The sequence below is a fragment of the Oncorhynchus clarkii genome, chromosome 24 (genome assembly GCF_045791955.1).
Source record: "Oncorhynchus clarkii lewisi isolate Uvic-CL-2024 chromosome 24, UVic_Ocla_1.0, whole genome shotgun sequence".
NCBI classification, from domain to species: Eukaryota; Metazoa; Chordata; class Actinopteri; order Salmoniformes; family Salmonidae; genus Oncorhynchus; species Oncorhynchus clarkii.
The window spans coordinates 41,815,349-41,835,081 of NC_092170.1; the positions used below are offsets into that span (position 1 = coordinate 41,815,349).

General features: G+C 43.8%; 1 protein-coding gene across 1 annotated transcript; it reads right to left on the reverse strand.

Annotated features, from left to right (window-relative positions):
• Positions 1-4,653: 4,653 nt before the first annotated feature.
• Positions 4,654-19,508, reverse strand: LOC139382564 (protein phosphatase 1D-like). The gene is made up of 6 exons (XM_071126679.1): positions 18,839-19,508; positions 14,906-15,134; positions 8,573-8,697; positions 6,290-6,471; positions 5,824-6,048; positions 4,654-5,527 (listed from the first exon to the last, which is right to left on the reverse strand). Exons 1-6 carry the CDS (start codon positions 19,359-19,361, stop codon positions 5,102-5,104), a joined length of 1,710 nt encoding a protein of 569 aa, XP_070982780.1. The 5' UTR covers positions 19,362-19,508; the 3' UTR covers positions 4,654-5,101.
• Positions 19,509-19,733: the final 225 nt, after the last annotated feature.

Sequence of the window (19,733 nt, forward strand, 5' to 3'; positions counted from 1 at the left end):
CCGGCCTACTAGATGTGTCTCCTATAGACACCAATGCAGTAGCAGCTGGGTCTGGTCTACTTCTTTGTTAATGGACTTCTATCAAAGATTATGGCTATACTGACGGGTTAGAAGTCTCTCCGCTCTAATAATGGGAGTCGTTGTCCACAAAGCGACACGCCGGGCTGCCTAACTCCCGCATATCCTTTCTTTGGATTGGTGGATGCATCTCATTATTGTAATCCAGTTTTGAATATTCGATGAGGGTTGTTTACGTCGACCGTCTGTATTCAATGGAGAAATTATATGCTTACTAGCCTTATGCCATGAAAATGCATGGCCATCTCGAGACAACTCCGATATAAAGTTGTTTTTCCCTTCTCCCGGTCTGCACACACGTCGGTAAATCGACGCTTCGGAAACACGTCATTGATTCTGATACTCTGATTGGTCACTGCCCCCCCCCCCCCCCCCCCCCCCCTGTGGATACAGTTGAAGCTCTCCCCAGTCACGTGTAGTCGACAGTATGCTACAGTTATAATACGGTATTATTCATGTGTGTGGTCTTCCACTTGATTATCAGTTAATAATTTTATGGCCAGATCCTCAATTTTAAAGTCCAATCGAAAGTCCAGTTAACGACTTGGGTTTTGCGCATGTACTAATGTAGCTACCGCAAACATGGGATGAAAATAGGGCCACTTCAATGTAGCCGCATACCTGGTCGCCAACATGGTACAGGGACAATTTATGTTGCTACGTCAGAGTTCCCTGTGACACGAAGAGAGGAGGGAGAGTCAGACCCAGTTCTTATTATAGCTCACCGAACCCTTCGGTGACTGCCGTAATGTGTACATCCGTATTCTACCGATTCGGGATTCTAGAACCGCATAGATTAGTTCATAAATAAGACTCGAATACATTTCGAGATATTTTTTTTGCTATTGGTAGATTGAGGTCGCTGAAAGGTTGAAACATCTGTGTTAACGGGAATGAAGGAGGGTGCGCGAGGTCTGATCCGGTGCCATAACGATTCGGATCACCTTGGTGACATGGTCATAGTAGTAACTGACAGAATATGGCACGAGGGGGGTTTTGGTTTAGAGAAAAAAGTTTTTTGTTTGGTGACAATGACCAGGTTCTATTCTTTCAGAAGACCTATGGCAAGATACATGTGTAGTAAACAAGAATAATAATGAATGCTCCAATAATTAAATCATGTATATAATGTATTATTAGTTGTACATTTAGCTAATTTCTAACAGTATTTTAGATTTTTTTTCTCTCACATGTTCATTCTTCATTCTGGTTAACAGGTTATTTCCGCCCGGTGTGTTTCTCTCCACCTACTCAATCTCTATCATTCTAGATGGTAAATAAGAACAAGTGAATCATCTTCAAACCCATGTTTAAACATCATATCACGCTAAAATTATCTTGATTGCCATATGCCTATTTAACAGTAGTCCAAAGTTTGTGCATGTTCCATTTGTTCCATCAGTTTACACTTGTGAGCATACTCAGACCCCTTGACTTTTTCCACGTTTTGTTAAGTTATTCTAAATGTATTTTTATTTCTCACCAATTTACACATAATACCTCATAATGACCAAGCCAAAACAAGTTTTTAGAAAAATGTATAAAACTAAGTGCATGTTCTTCAACCGATCGATGCCCGCACCCGCCCGCCCGACTAGCATCACTACTCTGGACGGTTCTGACTTGGAATATGTGGACAACTACAAATACCTAGGTGTCTGATTAGACTGTAAACTCTCCTTCCTGACTCATGTTGAGCATCTCCAATCCAATATTACACCTAGAATCGGCTCCCTTTTTCGCAACAAAGCCTCCTTCACTCACGCTGCCAAACATACCCTCGTAAAACTGACCATCCTACCGATCCTCGACTTCGGCGATGTAATTTACAAAATAACCTCAAACACTCTACTCAGCAAACTGGATGCAGTCATTTGACATATTAGAATTTAGAAGAAGATAAGAGGCAGAGAAAGGCAGAAGGGTCGATTTTAAACCCCGGGGTCTCTGTCAGAGTCACATACAGTAAATCAAATCTGCATCGTTTTTTCATAGGAACATGAAGCGAGGCGGCCGGAAGTTGGTACGTGAGAAGAGGGAGTGTGTTACCACTAAACCACGGCTCTACAATCAAAGAATAAGACAGTTTTTTTTTTTTTTACACATCAACATTGATCTGGTCAACAACAATTCCGATGAGACAAGATAGTAGCTACTGAAAACAATTGGATACCACGAAATTGGGGAGAAAGGGGTCAAATATAAACAGAAATACCTTATTTACATACATACATAATTTACATAAGTATTCAGACCCTTTGCTATGAGAATCAAAATTGAGCTCAGGTGGATCCTGTTTCCATTGATCATCCTTGAGATGTTTCTACATCTTGATTGAAGTCCACCTGTGGTAAATTCAAATTAATTGGACATGATTTGGAAAGGCACACACCTGTCTATATAAGGTCTCACAGTTGACAGTGCATGTCAGAGCAAAAACCAAACCATGAGGTCGAAGGAATTGTCCGTAGAGCTCCGAGACAGGATTGTGTCGAGGCACAGATCTGGGGAAGGGTACCAAAACATTTCTGCAGCATTTAAGGTCCGCAACAATACAGTGGCCTCCATCATTCTTAAATGGAGGAAGTTTGGTGGCCCAGCCAGAGCCCGGACTTGAAACCGATCTAACATCTCTGAAGAGACCTGAAAATAGCTGTGCAGCGACGCTCCCCATCCAACCTGAGAGGATCTGCAGAGAAGAATGGGAGAAACTCCCCAAATACAGGTGTGCCAAGCTTGTAACGTCATACCCCAAGAAGACTCGAGGCTGTAATCGCTGACAAAGATGCTTCAACAAAGTACTGAGTAAAGGGTCTGAATACTTCTGTAAATGTGATAATTCAGTTTTTTATTTTTTAATAAATTAGCAAAAATGTCTAAAAACCTGTTTTTAGCTTTGTCATTATGGAGTATGTGTGTGTAGCTAAGTAGTGCACTACTTCTGGAATAAAGTTACATTTGGGACGCAACCAATACTATTCCTAAAAACATTATGCACAAGACCATCACAAACAAAGTAACATAAAATATGTTCTGTCAGAATGACACACCAGTATCTCTTCACCTAAAAACATTTAAAATGTTCAGTCCAACAACATAGTAAAAAACACTAACACAAATACAGGCCTACTAGGAAAAAAATTAAAATTGTCCAGTTAAAATGGCACTTTGGTCTAGAAAAACTAAAACTACATACAGAAAATGATTAATAATTTAACGAGAGCTTGTCATGAAGCAAATGTGGCAGTCGGTAGACCTTTGTTAAAAACACTAGTACTGTCAAAAGTCTGATGCCCCGTAACCACAGCAACAGCGATGTGAGGACTACAGGTCAAATAATAAAACAATGCTGCCGAGGCCTAGTGGTTAGAGCGTTGGACTAGTAACCGGAAGGTTGCAAGTTCAAACCCCCGAGCTGACGAGGTACAAATCTGTCGTTCTGCCCCTGAACAGGCAGTTAACCCACTGTTCCTAGGCCGTCATTGTAAATAAGAATTTGATCTTAACTGACTTGTCTAGTTAAATAAAGGTCAAATAAAAAACATGAGTCATATCCATGTAGGTAAATTAAGATGAAGCATCTGACTGCTTTTTAAATGAAACATTGATAATCACTTAAAAGATGTCAACGAGTCGTGTATATATCTAGCAGTCCTAGTTCAAGTCAATCAACTTGAGAAGCAAATAAAAGTTAAGACCCCCCCCCAGTATTCTAAAAACTAAAAAACAAACAAATGTATATTGACAACTAGCTAGTTTCCCACAACCATTTTCTCAAAGACCACTGCAGACAACAGAACCCATAGACTAAACTGGAGCATTTAAATAGCCAACAGTTCATTGTCTGTAGATATTGTTGTTGGGGGGGGGTTCAGTAAAAAGGAAAATAAAATAAATAGGCTAAGTGTTGCAGTTACATGTAATGACCACAAGGTGTCATCATGTGAGCTCATCTGACAGTGGGAACAGCAACATCCTGACTGACTATATCATACGGTTCACCTTGTCAGACTAATTACATTTATTATAGGTGAATTAGTTCACTGGTTTAAACTGTAACAGCACCTTTCAGTTTGGGATGATCTCATTACAATATGTGAAGAAATAACAGAACACACAATAGAAGGAAAAACAACATTTTAAATCCAATTTAAAACCAGGATGGGCCTAGTAAACCATAAAGGAAGGACAGGAGGATATGAGGGAATATCAAGACGAAGTGAATTTAGGAAATGGTGGGAATATATTGATTTGAAAATCTAAAAATGGTAGGCTATCCTCGTCTATAGCTTCTACAATAGTGTATAAAAAAATATATTGCTTTACCTAAAAGTAAGTAACACATGTATTTTATTAATGAACCCATGTCAAGATTTGCAGAATATTTACAGATTGGATAAATTCATACTTTGGGTGATTTTTCTGTCCCCCAAAACAGCACCAAACCTCAAAATAAATAAATAAAGATTTAGTCACGACATAATGAGTGCGAGATATCTTGTGACGTTGTGTGCGTTCACACGTTAACCATCACCCAGACAGCCGCGCCCCGGGGGAGGGGCAGTATTCCAAACCTTTTTTTTTTTGGGGGGAAATGCCTGTCGACCCCAAATGTTGTGGTTAATTTGGGAAAACTTTGTATGTGTTTACAAGAGCCGTTTTGAAAATGTTAACCTTTCTTTGCATCACAAGAGTTACTTACGGGGGTTTAAAAATGATTTACATGACAGACCACCACTTAAAATCATTATTCTCCATCATCCCAGAGAACAGAGTAAGACGAAAGATAACAGAGGACAAGTGAAGAGAGAGAGCAGAACACAACACCAATATGTAATCCATCAATGTGACTAGTAGGTGTCACCAAACAGATGAATAACGACCCTGAAAGGGACTCTGGTCTCTCAGTCAGTCAGAGTTGTTTGTAAAAGGTTGTGGAAAAGGCAGAATGTTATTGTCTGTCTTGTGTCCCTGTTAGTCCGTCTATAGTGTGTGTGTGTGTGTGTGTGTGTGTGTGTGTCTCTCAGCACACACACACGGTGGCCTTGCCGTGTCGCTGCTGGAAGAGCGTGGGGGAACCGTTGGTGGGGGGCGGAGTCAGAGACTGTTTCTGGTCCTTTCCTCCACCGCCTTTCGGCCCCGCCAACGTTCCCTCGCCATTCCTCCTCCGGTTCCTCTTGGCGGACGGGACTGGGTTGGGTGACGTGTCATCATCTAGAGTCCGTTTGCCGCCGGGCGTCCTGGCGGTGACGTCACTAAGCTCCTCCCCCGGGGCGGGGCTGTCTGTCGTCAGGGGAAAACCGGTGCGGGAGTCGTCAGAGTCTGAGAGGGCCGGGTCAAAGGGATCTGATTGGGCCAGGACGTACAGGCTGCTCCCTGATAGGCCGTGTCCACGCTCCAGGGTCGGAAGGAGCTCACACACAGCAGACGACATGTCCATGTCTGGAACCTAGAGAGAGGGGGACAGAGAGAGAGACAGAAAAACAGAAAGAGAGAAAGACAGAGGGGGGCAGAGAGAAACATAGGGAGAGACAGAAAAACAGAAAGAGAGAAAGACAGAGGGGGGCAGAGAGAAACAGAGGGAGAGAGAGAAAGACAGAGGGGGACAGAGGTATTTCTGACAGTAATAATGAAGTAGTAATTATGATTTACCCCAAATAACACCCTATTTTTCCACAGTGCACTACATAGAGAATCGAGTGCCATGTTTGGACACACAACCTTACAAGTCCCTCTGCTCTGTACCTTGACGAGTGGTGTGTTGGAGCGGGAGTCCGATGCGGGGCCACAGCGTTGTCCCTCGGCCAGGTTCAGCAGCACCTCCTCGTGGTGGAGAGGTTCCTGAGGGACACCCGGCTCCTGCAGGGCGATGACGATGGCCGACGTGTTGTCCGCACGCAGCATCCTCTGGCGCCACCGCAGGAGGGCGTGGCTCACCAGCTGGCGAGCGCTGGACACCCCGCACGGCGCCTAGGAGAGAGGGAGGGAGGTTTGTTTACAGTAGTTGTGTGATTTAAAAATAAATGTATGATCATGTGGGTCATACAATAAATTAATTTATCATACCAGGCTGTGTTCAGCAGGGAAAAACGTTTCAAAACAGAGTGATACCTAAACCAATAAGAAACAGAATATATATATATTTTTTTCCCCCGTTGCAAAATGTTTTGACCTACTGAACAGCACACTGACGTTTAGCACCACGACTCACCATGGCCTCATCGTTGTCCTGGCACATGGAGACGGCGTCCTGGGGGGGCACCATGTTCCACAGCCCGTCACTGCCCAGGATGATGTAACGGTGTTTATGGGGGTCAAGGGTCAGAACACAGGTGTCTGGCTCCGGGGACACGACAAACTCTCCGCTGTAGAAGTCATAGCTCCACAGGTCCCCTATAGGGGCAGAATATAATTAAATAAAATGATCCTCGTCTCACAAGGAAACACTGGATAGCAAAGGGAAAGGAGAAGTAGAGGGGGTTTTACATATTTCCACAGTAATTTACAGTAACTGGGCAAAAAGAAGATGAAATGCCTCGTTGCCGGTCTTGCTGTTCCCAAACATAGTTATATATGGGCTCTTTATGTCTGGGAAGAGCAAAACAGTGAACAGTGAGCCTCCCCCCTATGGAAAACAGTGAGCATCCCCCCTATGGAAAACAGTGAGCCTCCCCCCATGGAAAACAGAGAGCATCCTCTATGGAAAACATTGAACATCCCCCTATAGAAAGAAGCATACCTGTGAAACCGACTCTGAGAAACAAGGGAATTTATGTCAAGTGTAGTGCAGTGCTTCACTTTGCTCCCCAACCAGAGTGTTAAGATGTTAGATTTTTACAGTGTAAAGAAAATCTAGGAACTGGAGACAAACTAGGTGTTCTTTAGGAATGTGCAGAGAGATGAGGAAAACTCCGGAAAAACGTTGGCAAAGAAAACAAACCTGCTTCTCCAAAAATAAGAAACGTCAAAAAATGTATTTAGAGAGAAAAAAAAAAGAAGTTTAAATCCATACTGAACAAAAATATACGCCGTGTTGGTCCCGTGTTTCATGAGCTGAAATAAAAGATCCCAGAAATGTTCCATATGGACAAGAAACCTTATTTCTCTCAAATGTTGTGTGCAATTTGTGTACATCCCTGTTAGTGAGCATTTCTCCTTTGCCTAGATAATCCAACCACCTGACAGGTGTGGCATATCAAGAAGCTGATTAAACAGCTTGATAATTCCCCAGGTGCACCTTGTGCAGGGGACAATAAAAGGCCGCTCTAAAATGTAGTTTTGTCACACAACACAATGACACAGATGACTCCAGTTGAGGTAGCAGCTGGGAGGAGGTGCTCTTATTCTCCACGGACCACAAGTATGCTGACAAGAGCATCCTGCCTGGTGCAGAGATCAACAAGGCCTATGGTGTCACCACTACCGTGTCTCACCACCTTGACCTGGATGAGGGCAAGGTTCTTGGCAGTCTGGTGAAGTACACTTCCAAGCAAGGGCTTTGGGATGGAGATGCAATATGGCAGTCGTGCCAACATATCTCATCAGCCACCTGGTGGAAGGGACTTTGTGGATCTGAGGCTCTTTCCCCTGTTGCCTTCATCATCCTCCAAATCCCACCAACATCAGCCGCCTCAGAGTGCCATAGCGTACATTTTTTGGGGTATTATTTCACCTTTATTTAACCAGGTAGGCTAGTTGAGAACAAGTTCTCATTTACAACTGAGACCTGGCCAAGATAAAGCAAAGCAGTGTGACAAAAACAACAACACAGAGTTACACATGGAGTAAAACAAACATACAAACAACAACACAGAGTTACACATGGAGTAAAACAAACATACAAACAACAACACAGAGTTACACATGGAATAAACAAACATACAAACAACAACAGAGTTACACATGGAATAAACAAACATACAAACAACAACACAGAGTTACACATGGAGTAAAACAAACATACAAACAACAACACAGAGTTACACATGGAATAAACAAAACATACAAACAACAACACAGAGTTACACATGGAGTAAAACAAACATACAAACAACAACACAGAGTTACACATGGAATAAACAAAACATACAAACAACAACACAGAGTTACACATAAACAAACATATAGTCAAATAACACAATAATAAAATCTGTATACAGTGTATGCAAATGAAGTAAGAAGGTAAGGCAATAAATAGGCCATTAGTGGCAAAGTAATTACAATTTAGCAGATTTACACTGGAGTGATAGATGTGCAGATGAGGATGTGCAGGTAGAAATACTGGATTTGCCTAGCAACACGTGCCTCTGAGTGAGGCAACTCCTGTTCAAGTGCAACTAAATGTCCATGATTTGGTGAATCTGTTCGGACTGAACTGGCCAGAGGGACAACTCCAAAAGAATGAAGGTTTCAGGTAACAGGGAGAAACATTAACAAAATTATCAAACTATTTCCAGAAAAATGTCTGTGGAGATTTAAGACAACAACAACATACCCAGAGCTCTGGCCACAGCCAGGAAAGGGATCTGGTCGATGACGGTGCTCCTCCGGACGGGGCCGTTATGAGTCAGCCTGGGTCTCTTCCACACCACCCTGTTCACACCAGACTTCTTTATCACACTGGAGATAGGAGGAAGAGAGACAGACAGGAGAATTATATCACTGGAGATAGGAGAGAGAGACAGACAGGAGAATTATCTCACTGGAGATAGGAGAGAGAGACAGACAGGATAATTATCTCACTGGAGATAGGAGGAAGAGAGACAGACAGGAGAATTATCTCACTGGAGATAGGAGGAAGAGAGACAGACAGGAGAACTATATCACTGGAGATAGGAGGAAGAGAGACAGTCAGGATAATTATCTCACTGGAGATAGGAGGAAGAGAGACAGACAGGAGAATTATCTCACTGGAGATAGGAGGAAGAGAGACAGACAGGAGAGTTATCTCACTGGAGATAGGAGAGAGAGACAGACAGGATAATTATCTCACTGGAGATAGGAGGAAGAGAGACAGACAGGAGAATTATCTCACTGGAGATAGGAGGAAGAGAGACAGACAGGAGAATTATCTCACTGGAGATAGGAGGAAGAGAGACAGACAGGAGAATTATCTCACTGAAGATAGAGAGAGACAGACAGGAGAATAATCTCACTGGAGATAGAGAGAGACAGACAGGATAATTATCTCACTGGAGATAGGAGAGAGAGACAGACAGGATAATTATCTCACTGGAGATAGGAGAGAGAGACAGGCAGGATAATTATCTCACTGGAGATAGGAGGAAGAGAGACAGACAGGATAATGATCTCATTGGAGATAGGAGGAAGAGAGAGACAGACAGGAGAATTATCTCACTGGAAATAGGAGGAAGAGAGACAGACAGGATAATTATCTCACTGGAGATAGGAGAGAGACAGACAGGACAGTTATCATAGACATTTAGTAAGGTAGTGATGAAGTAGTAGTTATGATTTAGCCAGTCCGTGTCACAAAAGGCATTACATTTATAGTTCACTACCTGTGACCAGGCTCTAGATAAGGAATAGGGAGTTAATTTATAGTTGACTACCTGTGACCAGGCTCTAGATACGGAATAGGGAGTTAATTTATAGTTGACTACCTGTGACCAGGCTCTAGATAAGGAATAGGGAGTTAATTTATAGTTGACTACCTGTGACCAGGCTCTAGATAAGGAATAGGGAGTTCATTTATAGTTCACTACCTGTGACCAGGCTCTAGATAAGGGAATAGGGAGTTAATTTATAGTTGACTACCTGTGACCAGGCTCTAGATAAGGGAATAGGGATTTAATTTATAGTTGACTACCTGTGACCAGGCTCTAGATAAGGAATAGAGTTAATTTATAGTTCACTACCTGTGACCAGGCTCTAGATAAGGAATAGGGAGTTAATTTATAGTGCACTACCTGTGACCAGGCTCTAGATAAGGAATAGGGAGTTAATTTATAGTGCACTACCTGTGACCAGGCTCTAGATAAGGGAATAGGGAGTTAATTTATAGTTGACTACCTGTGACCAGGCTCTAGATAAGGAATAGGGAGTTAATTTATAGTTCACTACCTGTGACCAGGCTCTAGATAAGGAATAGGGAGTTAATTTATAGTTCACTACCTGTGACCAGGCTCTAGATAAGGGAATAGGGAGTTAATTTATAGTTCACTACCTGTGACCAGGCTCTAGATAAGGGAATAGGGAGTTAATTTATAGTTGACTACCTGTGACCAGGCTCTAGATAAGGAATAGGGAGTTCATTTATAGTTCACTACCTGTGACCAGGCTCTAGATAAAGAATAGGGAGTTAATTTATAGTTCACTACCTGTGACCAGGCTCTAGATAAGGGAATAGGGAGTTAATTTATAGTTCACTACCTGTGACCAGGCTCTAGATAAGGAATAGGGAGTTAATTTATAGTTGACTACCTGTGACCAGGCTCTAGATAAGGAATAGGGAGTTCATTTATAGTTCACTACCTGCGACCAGGCTCTAGATAAGGGAATAGGGAGTTAATTTATAGTTCACTACCTGTGACCAGGCTCTAGATAAGGGAATAGGGAGTTAATGTATAGTTCACTACCTGTGACCAGGCTCTAGATAAGGAATAGGGAGTTAATTTATAGTTCACTACCTGTGACCAGGCTCTAGATAAGGGAATGGGGAGTTCATTTATAGTTCACTACCTGCGACCAGGCTCTAGATAAGGGAATAGGGAGTTAATTTATAGTTCACTACCTGTGACCAGGCTCTAGATAAAGAATAGGGAGTTAATTTATAGTTCACTACCTGTGACCAGGCTCTAGATAAGGAATAGGGAGTTAATTTATAGTTCACTACCTGTGACCAGGCTCTAGATAAGGGAATAGGGAGTTAATTTATAGTTCACTACCTGTGACCAGGCTCTAGATAAGGGAATAGGGAGTTAATTTATAGTTCACTACCTGTGACCAGGCTCTAGATAAGGGAATATGGAGTTAATTTATAGTTCACTACCTGTGACCAGGCTCTAGATAAGGAATAGGGAGTTAATTTATAGTTCACTACCTGTGACCAGGCTCTAGATAAGGAATAGGGAGTTAATTTATAGTTGACTACCTGTGACCAGGCTCTAGATAAGGGAATAGGGAGTTAATTTATAGTTCATTACCTGTGACCAGGCTCTAGATAAGGGAATGGGGAGTTAATTTATAGTTCACTACCTGTGACCAGGCTCTAGATAAGGGAATAGGGAGTTAATTTATAGTTCACTACCTGTGACCAGGCTCTAGATAAGGGAATAGGGAGTTAATTTATAGTTCACTACCTGTGACCAGGCTCTAGATAAGGGAATGGGGAGTTAATTTATAGTTCACTACCTGTGACCAGGCTCTAGATAAGGAATAGGGAGTTAATTTATAGTTCACTACCTGTGACCAGGCTCTAGATAAAGAATAGGGAGTTAATTTATAGTTCACTACCTGTGACCAGGCTCTAGATAAGGAATAGGGAGTTAATTTATAGTTCACTACCTGTGACCAGGCTCTAGATAAGGGAATGGGGAGTTAATTTATAGTTCACTACCTGTGACCAGGCTCTAGATAAGGAAAAGGGAGTTAATTTATAGTTCACTACCTGTGACCAGGCTCTAGATAAGGAATAGGGAGTTAATTTATAGTTGACTACCTGTGACCAGGCTCTAGATAAGGGAATGGGGAGTTAATTTATAGTTCACTACCTGTGACCAGGCTCTAGATAAGGAATAGGGAGTTAATTTATAGTTCACTACCTGTGACCAGGCTCTAGATAAGGAATAGGGAGTTAATTTATAGTTCACTACCTGTGACCAGGCTCTAGATAAGGGAATAGGGAGTTAATTTATAGTTCACTACCTGTGACCAGGCTCTAGATAAGGAATAGGGAGTTAATTTATAGTTCACTACCTGTGACCAGGCTCTAGATAAGGGAATGGGGAGTTAATTTATAGTTCACTACCTGTGACCAGGCTCTAGATAAGGGAATGGGGAGTTAATTTATAGTTCACTACCTGTGACCAGGCTCTAGATAAGGGAATGGGGAGTTAATTTATAGTTCACTACCTGTGACCAGGCTCTAGATAAGGGAATGGGGAGTTAATTTATAGTTCACTACCTGTGACCAGGCTCTAGATAAGGGAATGGGGAGTTAATTTATAGTTCACTACCTGTGACCAGGCTCTAGATAAGGAATAGGGAGTTAATTTATAGTTGACTACCTGTGACCAGGCTCTAGATAAGGAATAGGGAGTTAATTTATAGTTGACTACCTGTGACCAGGCTCTAGATAAGGAAATAGGGAGTTAATTTATAGTTCACTACCTGTGACCAGGCTCTAGATAAGGAATAGGGAGTTAATTTATAGTTCACTACCTGTGACCAGGCTCTAGATAAGGGAATGGGGAGTTAATTTATAGTTCACTACCTGTGACCAGGCTCTAGATAAGGAATAGGGAGTTAATTTATAGTTCACTACCTGTCTGCTGCGATGCTGATGACTAGTCTGGCAAGAGTCTTAAAGTCACTGGGGGGAAAAAAAATCACCCCAAGCTCACTTTCTCTGTGGGCATCACTGGCTTCATCCCAAATAGTACCCCCCATTCCCCGTAGTGTAGTCTAGTCACCCAGTCAGTTCTACAGTAGTCTGTCCATCCCTCTAGTCTAGTCACCCAGTCAGTTCTACAGTAGTCTGTCCATCCCTCTAGTCTAGTCACCCAGTCAGTTCTACAGTAGTCTGTCCATCCCTCTAGTCTAGTCACCCAGTCAGTTCTATAGTAGTCTAGTCACCCAGTCAGTTCTACAGTAGTCTGTCCATCCCTCTAGTCTAGTCACCCAGTCAGTTCTACAGTAGTCTGTCCATCCCTCTAGTCTAGTCACCCAGTCAGTTCTACAGTAGTCTGTCCATCCCTCTAGTCTAGTCACCCAGTCAGTTCTACAGTAGTCTAGTCACCCAGTCAGTTCTACAGTAGTCTGTCCATCCCTCTAGTCTAGTCACCCAGTCAGTTCTACAGTAGTCTGTCCATCCCTCTAGTCTAGTCACCCAGTCAGTTCTACAGTAGCCTGTCCATCCCTCTAGTCTAGTCACCCAGTCAGTTCTACAGTAGTCTGTCCATCCCTCTAGTCTAGTCACCCAGTCAGTTCTACAGTAGTCTGTCCATCCCTCTAGTCTAGTCACCCAGTCAGTTCTACAGTAGTCTGTCCATCCCTCTAGTCTAGTCACCCAGTCAGTTCTACAGTAGTCTGTCCATCCCTCTAGTCTAGTTACCCAGTCAGTTCTACAGTAGTCTGTCCATCCCTCTAGTCTAGTTACCCAGTCAGTTCTACAGTAGTCTGTCCATCCCTCTAGTCTAGTCACCCAGTCAGTTCTACAGTAGTCTGTCCATCCCTCTAGTCTAGTTACCCAGTCAGTTCTACAGTAGTCTGTCCATCCCTCTAGTCTAGTTACCCAGTCAGTTCTACAGTAGTCTGTCCATCCCTCTAGTCTAGTCACCCAGTCAGTTCTACAGTAGTCTGTCCATCCCTCTAGTCTAGTCACCCAGTCAGTTCTACAGTAGTCTGTCCATCCCTCTAGTCTAGTCACCCAGTCAGTTCTACAGTAGTCTGTCCATCCCTCTAGTCTAGTCACCCAGTCAGTTCTACAGTAGTCTGTCCATCCCTCTAGTCTAGTCACCCAGTCAGTTCTACAGTAGTCTGTCCATCCCTCTAGTCTAGTTACCCAGTCAGTTCTACAGTAGTCTGTCCATCCCTCTAGTCTAGTTACCCAGTCAGTTCTACAGTAGTCTGTCCATCCCTCTAGTCTAGTCACCCAGTCAGTTCTACAGTAGTCTGTCCATCCCTCTAGTCTAGTTACCCAGTCAGTTCTACAGTACTCTGTCCATCCCTCTAGTCTAGTCACCCAGTCAGTTCTACAGTAGTCTGTCCATCCCTCTAGTCTAGTTACCCAGTCAGTTCTACAGTAGTCTGTTCATCCCTCTAGTCTAGTTACCCAGTCAGTTCTACAGTAGTCTGTCCATCCCTCTAGTCTAGTCACCCAGTCAGTTCTACAGTAGTCTGTCCATCCCTCTAGTCTAGTTACCCAGTCAGTTCTACAGTAGTCTGTCCATCCCTCTAGTCTAGTCACCCAGTCAGTTCTACAGTAGTCTGTCCATCCCTCTAGTCTAGTTACCCAGTCAGTTCTACAGTACTCTGTCCATCCCTCTAGTCTAGTCACCCAGTCAGTTCTACAGTAGTCTGTCCATCCCTCTAGTCTAGTTACCCAGTCAGTTCTACAGTAGTCTGTCCATCCCTCTAGTCTAGTTACCCAGTCAGTTCTACAGTAGTCTGTCCATCCCTCTAGTCTAGTCACCCAGTCAGTTCTACAGTAGTCTGTCCATCCCTCTAGTCTAGTTACCCAGTCAGTTCTACAGTAGTCTGTCCATCCCTCTAGTCTAGTCACCCAGTCAGTTAGGAGTTTTTCTGTTGTTTCCCACCAAGCAGGCATAGATGCTACAATGCTTCATCTGACTGAGTTTGCATTAGAATAGATAATGTTGTCACCCAAAGCAGACAAGAGTTTAAGTTGCTATTGTGCAAGAGAGAGAGAGAGATAAGAGGGAGACATGTTTTTTGGCACAAACCCATTCTCTTGTCATAGGGGCTGTTGTTTTGTATGCACAGTCACATGAGGAGGGTACGGTTGTTGGGAGCCCTAGTACAGTATTATATGTTAGGCTAGTCTGTCAGACAGACTAAACATTAATGTTGAGTTGGCTGGCTAGACAACTAACCTAATAGGGTAGTATGCGTCAGTAAGCCTTACCTGCCCCCCAGCCCTTCGATGCGTTCCCTCTCCTTGGGCAGCTCAGGCTTGTGGTCCTGTGTAACCTCCACGGCCTTGATGAACTGGTCTGTGAGGTCATCCTGGACCCCCAGCACTATGGCAGAGTCTCCTACGTGGGCCACGTACATTCGGTTCCCCCGGATGACCACGACACTGGCCGTGGTGCCTGAGGTGCTGGGAAGCCCTGTGAGAGTTTTGGGCCATTCGGCTGCAGAGGGAGGGAGAGAGAACATGTTGAACTATTGGAACTTGCCCAGCCTTAGAAGTAGCCTTCAGACTAACCTACTTCCCTGCAATAACATGGCCCCTGAATATAACAACATTTAGGAAGGAACCCCTGTTCCTGGAGAGACCCTCCTGTTGGTTTTAACTCCAACCCTGTTCCTGGAGAGATACCGTCCTGTAGGTTTTAACTCCAACCCTGCTCCTGGAGAGATACCGTCCTGTTGGTTTTAACTCCAACCCTGTTCCTGGAGAGATACCGTCCTGTTGGTTTTAACTCCAACCCTGTTCCTGGAGAGATACCCTCCTGTAGGTTTTAACTCCAACCCTGTTCCTGGAGAGTTACCCTCCTGTAGGTTTTAACTCCAACCCTGTTCCTGGAGAGCTACCCTCCTGTAGGTTTTAATTCCAACCCTGTTCCTGGAGAGATACCCTCCTGTAGGTTTTAACTCCAACCCTGTTCCTGGAGAGATACCCTCCTGTTGGTTTTAACTCCAACCCTGTTCCTGGAGAGATACCCTCCTGTTGGTTTTAACTCCAACCCTGTTCCTGGAAAACTACCCTTCTGTTGGTTTTAACTCCAACAGGATTGGGCAGCCCCTGATATAGGGAACGGGATTGGACAGCCCCTGATATAGGGAACGGGATTGGACAGCCCCTGATTTAGGGAACGGGATTGGACAGCCCCTGATATAGGGAACGTGATTGGGCCCCCGTTCCAGCCTTGGGGAACATCCTGCGCCCCCACCTTGTCTATATCTATGGGTACAAGCATTATTCATGACACAAACTGTCCACACCCCCTCTGGGTGGCAGACGGTAAAAGCTTAAAGCTAATTTCCTGCAATTCTACACGTTTTGTCACATGGGGTGCAAAGAAAATATTGCAGTTTTAACAATAATTTTCTTTCAGTTCTATACACTTTGCCATGTCTAATGTTTTTTTATTCGTGTGATATTTCAGTGACTCAAACATTACAAACGAAGCTATAAAAAAAAAAAAACATTAGCAGACATGGGAGAGTTTTAATCTGGACATTTCTGACTAGTTATAAATTATCTCTCTAAGTTAGACAATGACAAGAGGAACGGATGATGTAGTGCCCATATTAGAAATTGTACCTTGTACATTCTACCATTACAACTTTCAAGAGTAAGGTTTAAAACAGTGGCGGTTGGTGACGTTTAAGATGAGGGAGGACGATTATTTTGTTTTTAATTACCACGGCCTTGTTTCTATTACTGCACATTGGATGACTGTCATTCATATTCCATTCACCCAGTTAGTTCAATGTAACATCGATTGAGTTAGGCTACTACATGATACTCTAATTTTCCCTATCTATACCCATCATGAGGTTGTTACTGTACAACCTAGCCTATGAATCAAAGTTTACAACGTGGGTGCACAGGTCAAGAGAAACATTTGACTAATCAAGATGACAGACAGTGACACATTCAATACCTCCTCGCACACCCTTCCATGCATCTAGCTGATCTAGGGTGTAATCATTAGTCATAACAGTTGCAAACGAGAGTTTCTATTGGACAAATTCAGGTATGTTTATCCAAGTTTAGTTCCGTTTAAGAAACGTTTTTTTTTTCTCCAACAGAATCGGCGGAATGAATACACCCCTGATCACACGCAAACACAGTGCACTTTCAGAGCAGCCACATACAAACAGCATGATCATTTTGCTCGTTAACTCCTTTTCGCATCTACGCGTTGTCCTCCTCTCACCTTCTCCCTTCGCTTGTGGACATCAGTGCACAACACAGCAGCGGTTTGTGACCACGCGGAAAAACCTTTCTAAGCCAAACCTTCATATTAGAACCACGACACAACATCGTTGTCACCATTTTAGCTAACATCAGTTAACATAGAACTAGAACTAAGGCGTTATTAAACCTGCTACAATGGATGCAGTACAGTGTACAGTCAGCAAGAAGCTTAGCAGTTACACAGGCGGGCCCTGGTGGTAATACATGTATAAAACACAAATGCTTACCTTGACTCGGAAGAGTTTTAGTGTTGGATAGCCATAGCTAGCTAGCTAACATAGCATCCCTCTCTGTTGGATAGCCATAGCCAGTTAGCTAACATAGCATCCCTCTCTGTTGGATAGCCATAGCTAGCTAGCTAACATAGCATCCCTCTCTGTTGGATAGCGATAGCCAGCTAGATAACATAGCATCCCTCTCTGTTGGATAGCCATAGCCAGTTAGCTAACATAGCATCCCTCTCTGTTGGATAGCCATAGCCAGTTAGCTAACATAGCATCCCTCCCTGTTGGATAGCCATCGCCAGTTAGCTAACATAGCATCCCTCTCTGTTGGATAGCCATAGCCAGTTAGCTAACATAGCATCCCTCTCTGTTGGATAGCCATAGCCAGTTAGCTGACATAGCATCCCTCTCTGTTGGATAGCCTTAGCCAGCTAGCTAACATGGCATCCCTCTCTGTTTGAGCCGGGTGTTTGAGTAGGCGAAATTAGCAAGCTGCAACAAAATGTCTCTCTCGCGTATCCCTTCATTTTTTGACCAAATTAATTTGTTTAAAAACTGTTAAATTATTGTCTTTCTCCCTTTTTGAGTCAACTACTCGCAACATGTTATGCACTGCAGCGCTCGCTAGCTGTAGCTTCTGCTTTCAGTACTAGATTCATTCTCTGATCCTTTGATTGGGTGGACAACATGTCAGTTCATGCTGCAAGAGCTCCGATAGGTTGGAGGACATCCTCCGGAAGTTGTCATAATTACTGCGTAAGTATTTGGAAGGGGGTGAAAGCCATGAGCCTCCTAGGTTTTGTATTGAAGTCACTGTACCCAGAGAAGGACGGAAACCAGCTATTCTTCCGGCTACACCATGGTACTACCCTACAGAGAGCTGTTGAGGCTACTGTAGACCTTCATTGCAAAACAGTGTGTTTTTAATCAATTATTTGGTGACGTGAATATATGTAGTATAGTTGTATCTTTAATGTTTCACTATTGGTATTTTTAGGAAATTCACTGAGGACCCCTTCCACTTCCGATGAGCCTCCACCGGTTGAAAGCTGGACTGAGTGGTGGTGGCGTGCCCCAGAGTTTGGAAAACACCGGTGTGGAGCAGACTGGGTACTGGTGACTTGACAGGGCAGTTGAAAGACCCAGAGCAGATCGCTGACGACTGCCCTAAAATACAACTGCCCTCACAGCTGATAAGCCAAGAGACTACTTAATCAAACGGATAAGAGGGGGATGGGGGACGCATTGGTTTTTACAAATCTCTCCAACATTATCAGATGTCACATGCTGCCTGACCTGCCTACTACAGTAATAAACATGATTTGGTATAACATCGATGTCAAGAAACCGTCGCGACCTCTTTCCAAACCCATTGTCATCCCTATCGAAGGCAAACAGAGGAGGAAGACAACCATGTAGAAAGCCCATTCACAGAGCCCCGCACAGCCGCCTGTCCGTGTGACCTGATAAGCTGGGGGGGTGAGATAGACATCCCATGATTCCTCTTTCTTTGCTCTACTACTGACAGATGGCCAGCAGTGGTAGGTTTATTTGTATGGTCAAGCCAGAGAACCCAAACCACACATTCAGCAACATCGAGCCTGCGGTGGTCATTTCATTCATGAGATGTGAAAACAAATCCAATATACATATTTAGCTTGACACATGGGTGATTCTAACTTACGCAGCTTTTTCCACATGGCATGGTGGCAGGCAACGAAACCTTTACGAATAGCTGCACACACTTCCTCGTCATCCTTGGACCAAAAGCCCCGCTGTTTCTTGATGAATTCCCATAAATAGTCCCGTGCAAACTGCGCTGCCTCTCGGCCTCCGTGGCCATCAAACACCGCGAAGAAAGCCACCGAGCGCTGGGGCCGGTTATCGCTCTCCGCCGGTGTACTCTCCACTGTCGAAACTGCCAGTGCAACTGCAGCACAACTTTGGTCCCCATTTTGTACATTTTGTGTCCATGCAGCTGTAGTTGAGGCAGATAGAGGCTCGTTGTGTACAGTCCGATCAGGCTGCTCGTTTTCAGGCACAATGTCGACCGTCGAGCTATCCCCTTTGGTCTCATCTTGTTCGTCCGAGTTCAGCTCGTCTTCCCCCGACTCGGGCTCCACTACAACCTCGGTAACGTCCTCCATGTATTTCCTGCCTCCCTGGTCGGAGAAAACACTCACTCGCATCAACAATGCGTTTTCCATGGCCGTAGGGACGTCTTGATTCAGATGCTGGGTGTTTGTAGTAGCTTAAAAAAAAATTGCCTAAAAGTATTTTAAGTTATGTTTATGGCAGCTTAATGATCAATCAGCCGCTTTCGGTCTTTGTTTATTTTCTATCCTTGTATGCATGCCCATAAACGCACTGACGTCAGAGCTGTATCTACTGGGGTAAATTCTGTCAAATACTACAGTGCGCCACCTACTGGATGTGTAAATGCTTCCTAAACAACGGGTTGACTAACGGGTGACACGCTTGCTTTGTGGGCCCTTCCCCCTTTCCAACGATGCAGAGAGAAAAATGAGAAGGGATAACTTGGCTATACACACGGAGTACCAGTACCTAATCCACGTGCA

Bases quoted from the DNA above. Each gene is read 5' to 3' on its own strand.
- LOC139382564 (XM_071126679.1), bottom strand. From the start codon at position 19,361: ATGGAAAACGCATTGTTGATGCGAGTGAGTGTTTTCTCCGACCAGGGA. The intron at 6,472-8,572 runs GTATGTTGTTGT...CTGCCCCTATAG, and splicing joins GGCTGTGGCCAGAGCTCTGG to GGGACCTGTGGAGCTATGAC. The intron at 6,049-6,289 runs GTGAGTCGTGGT...CCTCTCTCCTAG, and splicing joins AGGACAACGATGAGGCCATG to GCGCCGTGCGGGGTGTCCAG.